This window comes from Trichosurus vulpecula, chromosome 5, assembly GCF_011100635.1.
Source record: "Trichosurus vulpecula isolate mTriVul1 chromosome 5, mTriVul1.pri, whole genome shotgun sequence".
In the NCBI taxonomy this organism is placed as follows: Eukaryota; Metazoa; Chordata; class Mammalia; order Diprotodontia; family Phalangeridae; genus Trichosurus; species Trichosurus vulpecula.
The window spans coordinates 251,538,781-251,547,586 of record NC_050577.1 but is presented as its reverse complement, the minus strand read 5'-3'; the positions used below and the strand labels follow the sequence as shown (position 1 = coordinate 251,547,586).

The 8,806-nt window shown below is 37.4% G+C and overlaps 1 protein-coding gene across 1 annotated transcript; it reads right to left on the bottom strand.

Annotated features, from left to right (window-relative positions):
* Nucleotides 1–1,021: 1,021 nt before the first annotated feature.
* Nucleotides 1,022–6,965, bottom strand: IL22 (interleukin 22). Its single transcript, XM_036759024.1, has 6 exons — nt 6,945–6,965; nt 6,620–6,846; nt 5,635–5,700; nt 5,220–5,363; nt 3,936–4,001; nt 1,022–1,174 (listed from the first exon to the last, which is right to left on the bottom strand). Exons 2-6 carry the CDS (start codon nt 6,797–6,799, stop codon nt 1,094–1,096), a joined length of 537 nt encoding a protein of 178 aa, XP_036614919.1. The 5' UTR covers nt 6,800–6,846; nt 6,945–6,965; the 3' UTR covers nt 1,022–1,093.
* Nucleotides 6,966–8,806: the final 1,841 nt, after the last annotated feature.

Below are 8,806 nucleotides of genomic sequence, written 5' to 3'. Positions count from 1 at the left end.
TCCATTTGGGGTTTTCTTAGCAAAGATACTAGAGTGGTTTATCCTTTCCTTCTCCACTTCATTTCATAGATAAGGAAACTGAGGCAAATAGGGTTAAGTGACTTGCCTAGGGTCATACAGCTAGTAAGTGTCTGAGACCAGATTTGGATTCAGGAGGCTTCCTTACTTTGGGCCCTACACACTATCCACTGTGCCACCAGATGCCCCATAAATATGTTGATAGATATATACAAAGGTACATATATGTATATATGTATGTACATATATACATGTGTGTATAAACATACATATATGTCTATTTTTACTCCTTAGGAGAATCACTGGGTCAAAAAATATTTAAATTAGTTTCTTTTCTTGAAAAATTCCAAATTGATATTCAGAATGGGAATAATACCAATTTTATGAGAAGTCTTTATGTGGCTAGTAAAGATCAAGTAATTTTTCAGGAAAAAATGAACAATAGAAATGACATTGACACAGACTATAACAATTTCATCCAGAAAATAATCAGAAAGCAGCCAGATTGGTAAAAAAATCCATGCATTTATTAACATCAAATAAATATACCATAGCTATATGATTACATATATAGCATATATGAACCAGTTTCAGTCAGTTAACAGCATTTAATGTTTTCAATAAATAAAATCATATCACTGAAATCTTTATAAATAAAACATATAATCATGACATCAATAAATACAGTCAACATTAGGAAAAATTCTCCCCCCCACCCCACCCCAAAGGATTGGTAAGTACTCACTAAATGCATATAGAGGTGATTTTAAAAAAATAAATAAATTATACTTTTTGCGTAAAACACCTTGCCAGACTAACATTTCAGCTATATAGCCCTAACAAGGCTTCAGAAGCTCACTTTTGGGGTTCAGAAACAGAATGCACTTACTAAAAATATGCTTGAGTTTTCTCCTTAAGTCAGTCGATCAGGGGTACATACTGAATGGATACCTTTATGCTAGAGTTTTGGCTTCCCAATTGCCTTTTTGAAAGGGGGGAAAATATTCTAACTTCCCATCTGATCTTCTGAAGCTTCGGATTTCCTTTTTCTATTCTTCTTATTTTGTCGAGAGCTTTAATAAGCACAGTGGTTTTGTAGCAACAGTAACAGCAAATCCAGCTCACTAATTATTTTTATCACTCCATTCTTTCCCAACTGGAAAAAATAAGAAACAGGATCATCTTAGGACTTATACCAACAGAACCAAAATTAGAAAAAAGAGATGAAATAATTAGATAATTAGAAAGAAGCAGCTCTATTGTAGTAAACTAATTCAGTCAAAGACGCCTTTTCAAGAGTTTACAATTTCCAGTCCTTTTAAAATGGGTCCAAAGTAATATTCTTTGAATATGGGAGGAAACTGTAGTTGGGTTGTTGTCATTGCTTATCTTTCATTCTCAAAGAGGACCATGACATCAGGGAGGTGATGCCATGACAGGCAAGTGAATTGCATTTAAGTGAGGGAGGGCTATACAAAGTCATCAGCCTCACTTTCTCCTCCAGAGCCACCTGGGTCCAGTGGCCAGGTATAGATCAGGAATATTACCAAAAGCCATAGACTACAGCTATTAAGAGCCACTTGGGCACACAGCATAATGCCTGGCACATAATAGGTGCTTAATAAATGCTTGTCAATTGACTTGGGCTCTCTGAGCCTCAACTTCCTCATCTGTAAAGTGCAAGCAATAATACTTGCTCTTTCTCCCTTAACTCCCTTATCTCACAGTCCAGATTTTTAAAAAATCTATCTCACACAGCTGTTCAAGGAATATGACTTGCAACCCTTAACATGCCATATGGAAATGGGTTATTATTTATCTCCTGAAACATACTATAATTCTAAATATTCTTTCCAGTAACTGAAAGTTCAAATTCTTTTTTGGTCTTAATTTCTACTCACTTTTGCCATTATCCCAGAGAGCATTCTCAAAATATCATTAATAGTCATTAGATTACTTTAGCTAATGGCTTCACAAAATAATTTTAAGTCTCCAGCTATATTAATGAAGAAAAATTCAATTAACCAGCTTTTTCTCTCTTACTCCACTGTTAGTGGAAATCATACGATGACAAAACAAGTTGAAACCAGTAATTTTATCCAAAAATCTGATTTCCACAGATCAGGCATCAGCCCAATTTCCTAAACCTCCTAAATACACATCCCAAATTCCAAATGATCATAATTTATCGTTGTTATGAAATATCACTAAGTTCTCAGTCATCAACATAAGAATCAGCTAAGTTTGCCACTCCATATTTACTGTGGCATTGAAGTAGATTAATCGGTTTTATGAAGAGTTTCCATAACTAGGTTTGAAATTTTTAAAAATTTTCAAGGTATATATACCTCCATAAACCTGAAATTGCAATTAACTAGGCAACCTACTCCCCAAATTTCCAACTTCACCTTGTTTCAATGTACCTATCCCCTAACAACAGCATTCTCTTTACAACTCATACCCATTCCCCTTAGTTCTCGTTGAGCCCCAGGTGCTATTTAGGGGTCTTCTCCTAATCACTACAGTTGAAGCACGTAGAAATGAAGTGCTCCAGAATCCTGTACACATGGACTGACTCCCAGGTCAGACTTCCTTCTTCCTCTCATAAATTATCCCACAACAAAAAGAAGGTCTGACCTGCTATATTTATAGGCAGCTGCTAAAGATTAGGGCATGTTGACCATTTGTCTTAAATAAAAAACAAAAGTGTTGGATGTTGTATTAGGGTAAGCTGGACCTGAAAACTCAGGAATGTTTCCTATAATATAGATCTTGCAGTAAGATTCCGGCTTTTCCTCCACCCCTCACTTATTTCTCCACGTTTTTAATCTTTTAGTTAAACAGTGCCAGAACTCATTTCAATAAATGTGCTTGTTTCCTGAGAATTTTTTTTTGGAAAAAAAAATCTTATTGAGAAATATAACTCTAAAATTGTAAAAATTAAAAAAGAAAATGACATTCATCTCCATCACTCATTTTTAAGTGAGTTAATGATGATAAGATTAAAGATTGCCTGGCACAGAAAAGTATATATTCCAAATCCTGAAAGTATAGATGGGTTCCCAGTTCTCAGTGGGGTAGTGTAATGGAAAAAGTCAGTGAACGTGGCTTCAAATTCCACCTCTGTGACTTTGGACAAGCCACTTAAAACCCTGAGCCTCATTTTCCTCATCTGCAACATGAGGGGGTTGAAGTTAATGGCCTCCTAGCTCCCTTTCAACTAAATTGAGGGGGCAAAATGTGTAAGTTTTTTGGAAATGACAAGTACACCTTGGATTGAGAGCCAGGTGTGGGATTTAAGTCTTTGCCCTGATACTAACTTGCCATATGAGCTTAGTCAAGGGAAATAATCATTAGGGGGCTCTTTTTCCCCATTTGTAAAAAGAAAGGGCTGGACTAGTTCATTTCTAAGGTCCTTTCCAGCTCTCACAGTCTATGATTTACCAAGTTTACGTATATATACATATAGGTATATATATGCACATATATACCTATATGTATATATGCATGTGTGTACATATATGTACGTATACATATACACATGTGTGTGCATATATACTGTATTTGTGCCTACATACAGTACATACATATATGCATATATATGTACATATGTACACACACATATGGTATCCCAAAAGACTTACTACAGTTTTAAGCTGTTGTAAAAACTTTAAGAACTAAGACATTGGGGACACCCTATGTATAAACAAAAAGATACGGACATATCTATACACACAAACTAATATTCATTCAACAAACCTTTATAATGAACGGGACACTCCCAGGTTTCTTTTAATAATGTTTTGACCCCCAGATTTAGAACAAACAAGTATTACTCAATGAAGGAAAGGTCATTTTTTCTCCTTTCTATTAAAATCTTTAATATTGCAATATATATAAATATAGGTAATTAATACCTGTTTTAGTTTGCACTTCATGTTATCAATTTGTCTCTGGACATCACTGCCATTACCCTTCAAAGCCTACAAAAGGAAAACACAATGTCAAATACAATGTCAGTTTCAATATGGTGTTTCTTAACTTTTATGTCCCTTAGTCCGAACATGAGGTTGAGGCTTCCTTTGATTAAAGACCTGAAAAGAATCCCATCAGTCATTTTTTTAATTGGTGACTTAGATTTCTCAAGCTGTTTTTGCCCTTGGGCCAACACAGATCTGCTCAATTCACCTACATGAGACTGATTAGCCATGTGGAGAGGGTGAAGCGATTTACTCCATATTCTGAATTTAACCCAGGCTATGCCATATTATTCTTGTATTTTGTTCAGCACCTCACAGTCAATCAGTAGCTGAATGACTCATGAACATATGCCAAGAAGATTCTCCTAGTTTTAAGCTTCTAAGGGAATGAGGTTAATGTATTTTTAATTTGGTCCCTTCCTATAACATCACAAGGCACTCATGAACATCCTTTGACATACGCCCACTGTCTTAGCAAGTTCTTTCACCAATCTGGGCCTCAGTTTCCTCATCTGTCAAATGCGACAGCTTGGACTAGATGACCTATGAGGTTCTTTCCATTTCAAAATCTATGATCTCCTGAGTCTATTATGAAAATTTAGCATTCTGCTCTCTAACCTTTCTTTCCATTTTTTCCTCCCCTCTCTAACTTTCTAGCTCTTAAATTTCTCCATTGCTCTCCTTAATATATTTAAGCTACATCGAGCAATCTCAGAGCTTCATTCCTCAGTGCATCACCCCTAAATTGCATTTTGCCAGGCACAAGTGAATTCAAAAAGAGTGATCATCCTCTGTTTATTTTTAAAGGTCAGGATTTAAATAAAGCAAATCAAACAAATACTCATACACATTCCCTTACTTCAAAGGACTAGAAATTTCACAGACCCTCTGAGTTCAAAGGGATCTCAAAGGTCCTTGAGTGCAACATGCACCCCACAACAAGAGTCCCTCATTTAGTATCCCTGACAAATGACCATCCAGCCTCTCTTTTAAGAACCTCCTACCTCCCAAAGTAAACTATTCCACTTTGGGCCAGCTCCTAATTAGAAATTTATATCAATGAAAAACCAGTCTCTACAGACCTTCCTCCTCTAACAGAAGAAATCTAACCCTCCTACCATGACAGTCTACAAGTAAGCATAATGGAAATAACTCTGAATGGGGGAGATAGCTAGGAGTAATTAAAGGAAGGTTGTCCTCTAAGTAGATGAGAATACTCACACAGCCGCCCAGCCTGTTTCTTATGTTATGCAGGTAGGGCCACACATCTCGCAGGTATTGCTCGAATTTTTGCGGGTAAGAAGGTGACACTTCCTTCAAGACCAAGTTCAGGATCTCCTTCATCAAATAACAGCGATTTGTGTCCTGAAAGACACAATTCACCCCAGTTGGAGTGAAACATAAACACAGAGCATCCCTCCACCCCAAGTCAAGTCAACTAGCATTTTCTGAATGCCAGTGCCAGGCACTGTGCTAAGCACTAGGGATACAAACGAAAAAGAAAGCCATTCACACCTCAAAGGGCTTACCTTTTTTTAAAAAAAAAATTGCTTTTCACAAAACAAGCACTGGCTGTTGCTCTAGATACACAAGGGTGTAGTCTTGTTATATAGACTGGAGTATGGCCATTACTTACCTCCACATGCTTGAACATAGAATGCTCAAGGAGTCGAGTGCTGGTATCATTATCGGACAAACTGGCCTGGAAGAGAAGAGCCATGTGGAGACTTGTAGTATGGGAAGAAAATGAAGCAAAGAAAGTAAACCAAATAGAAAATCCAGGTGTAGGTTATATATTGAAAATAGAGGAGTGGCAAGGGAATGTCAAGGAGTGAGGGAGAGAATGGAGAGTCAATGAACCAAATGGTTCCTTTGGAGATGGCTCTCAGTGAAATATCCCAAAGGCCACTATAGCACATTTTCTAGCTAACCAAACTATGCCACTGTGTTTGGCATATAAACCTTGGCTCCTTCTTCTCTTTCCAGTCTCCTTTCATTTGACTCTACTCCATTCCTTCTATCTGTGACACAGCTCACTGACCCACTTGAAGTGCCTCTGGCAACAATACTCTATCTCCCACTTCTATAGATTTGCACTAGTAGTCCCCCTATCTGGAATATTCTGACCTTCCACCTCCACCTCTTAATTTACCTGTATTCCTTCAAAGCTCAAAGCTCATCTTCTTCAAGGAGTCATTCCTGGTCTTCTCTCTTTCTACATTTCCCCTTTTATATTACTTTTCCATCTACTCTGTGAATATCTTGTATATACCTAGTTAGTAACATGTTTTCTCTTCCAATCGAATATACTTTCCTTTAAGGCAAGGCCTGTGGGGTTGTTGTTAGTTTTGCCCTTCTTTGTAATCCTTAGCCTTAGATGATAGTAAGTGCTGAGTAAGCTTTTTTTAAAGAGCAAAAGAATCCATTTGGAATTTGGAATTCCCCACTATTTGCCCTAATCATCTACTATGGGAAGAAAAATTTTTAAAAGATTCTTCAAGACTCCTAAATTTTACTGAATCTAACACTATGAAGCAATGTACAGCTTCCTGGAGGAAGGTATAAAAGAAAGTATTTCTTGCTTAGTCAGCAGGAGAGAGGGAGAGAATATTTTTTCTTACCATGCGTGCCAGCGAGATGGTTTGATTGCTAATGAAATTACCCTGAAAGGAGGACTTTTTAAGTTTGCAGGAAGGTTTGATGGAAGCCCCTTCTCCCTGAGCCAAAAGGGTCATGAGAAGGAAGCACAGAGCCAAGGTCCTCTTTCGAAAGAAGTTCTCCAAAAGCTGCTGGGTCTCCATTACAGTCAGTTGGGTCTCTAGTGTTGGGCAGTCTCAGGTTGGAGAATCTATTGTTAAAGGAAGAATTACAGAAACGTTAGTAAAAGGAGGTGAACTATAATACATTTTAAAACATCAACAAAGCTAGGTATATTAAAAGACTTACCTTTTAGATGAGTCTCGTTGTAATGTGAGCACTGGAAGGTGCTGTTTTTATAGACCCCAGGGTCTCAATTTTTTCAAATTGTGATTTAAATATGACATCAGCACATTGTCTAATTTCCAGTATTCTCTTCTAAGAACCACTTAACCACTACTGGAGCCCACAAAGCATCTCCTCCCTGGCTTCCTACCTTGAGACACAAAGAGGTGTCCTTCAATTGTCCTTATCATAACACAGGAAGGGCTTTCATAAACTAATCCCAGAAATTCTTTAACCCCAGCGATTTTTCAGAGAAAATAATTATGCTATCTTGATTAATTCCAGATTATAGTAAAAGTGTCCCTTGCTCTCCCACAGGGGCTGAGTAAGCATTTTGGTTGCAAACTCATTTTTCTACCAATTTCATAGATTCTTATCTGATTGAGGTATTTTGAAACAAAGGACCCAAAACCTATATTCTTTGCTAGTAGCTTTCCTAGGGGATGAGTTCAGAATAGAATCATTAACCCTGTTTGTGTCATAGGATCCTCTGGCAGTTTGGTGAAGCCTATGTACCTCCTTCTTAGAATGATGTTTTTAAGTCCATAAAACAGAATTTTAAAAAAATAAGACTATAAAGGAAAGCCATTAAATTGAAATTCAATCATCAATTTTTTGATGTTAAGGTTAAGAAGTTAAGATTAAGAAGTCCTGATTTAGAGATATTTTCATGGGCAAAGAATTTATATGGAAAATAAGTTATTGTGCTTATTTTAACACATTTTCAAAAGCCTCCTGAATCCTAAACAGCTTTCTAGATAAATTTCTAATTTGACTATCATTTTTCGTATTATCAAAGGGCTACTGAATAAGAGAATACAACTAATTTAATATATGTTGAAGATAACAACGTGTAACATTGCACTTGATTTTTGTTTTATTATAAAAAGTTAAATCACACGGTAAGTGTGAGAATGGGCATATGATTCAAAACTTACCTAAAGCATTAAAGCAATGCAACCTCCATATAGTAAAAAGTATACAGACAATGATCGAGAGACATCTACTTTTAAATGAATCAATATTCTGCTCTCTACCTTCTGGCACTACTAGGACAGAATCTGGGGTGGAGGGAGAGACAGAGAGAGAGGCGGAAACAAGCTCAGAGCTTTTAGATATATAGAGGGCTTAGAAATGGGGAAAAGTAAGGGACTATTAAAAGCAAAGATCACTGGGAACCTTTCCTCCATTCTTCCCCTCCACTCTCTGCCAGTTTCCCTTTCCCCTTCCCTCTCTGGCTAACCACTAACTCCTTCCCCCAACCCACCCCACCTCCCACCTTAATCATACTCATCCCTACAGGAGAAAGCCCTGAATTCCATTCCACATTCAAGGTCACTCTCACTTTCTCAATGAAGGAATATGGTGGGGAGAGCTTTAAAGCCCCCTGAACCTTAGAGTGGATTTGGATTTCACACTGTTTGGATGAGAGAAGAATCACCAACTGAGATCCTTCTAGTGAGATGAAGCCCTTGCCATCTGCCTTGATACTGCATCCTGTGGGCCTTACTATCTACTTAAGAGCTTTGTTCAGACCCCTGGGCATTACCTTGTGACCTTCTGATGCTTCCTAAAGACCCCTGGACCTTTCTTTCTATATCACAGCTAAACCCTTAAGATTTCCAGGTCTCACTTTTTATTACTATCTCCAGCACTTTAAACAGTACTTGGTACATCATAAGCACAGGAGAATTGTTTTTTACATCCATTTATTTGTACACTTATTCTTTTGTTTATTCATTCATTCACAGAGCATATGAGTCTCCCAGAGAGGGATAGCACTCCATTCTAAAGCATCTCCTCCCCTGCCCCCACTTGATTTTCCT

Bases quoted from the DNA above. Each gene is read 5' to 3' on its own strand.
- IL22 (XM_036759024.1), bottom strand. From the start codon at position 6,799: ATGGAGACCCAGCAGCTTTTGGAGAACTTCTTTCGAAAGAGGACCTTG. The intron at 5,364-5,634 runs GTAAGTAATGGC...TGTGTCTTTCAG, and splicing joins CTATGTTCAAGCATGTGGAG to GACACAAATCGCTGTTATTT. The intron at 4,002-5,219 runs GTGAGTATTCTC...TTCCTTTTGTAG, and splicing joins GAAACAGGCTGGGCGGCTGT to GCTTTGAAGGGTAATGGCAG.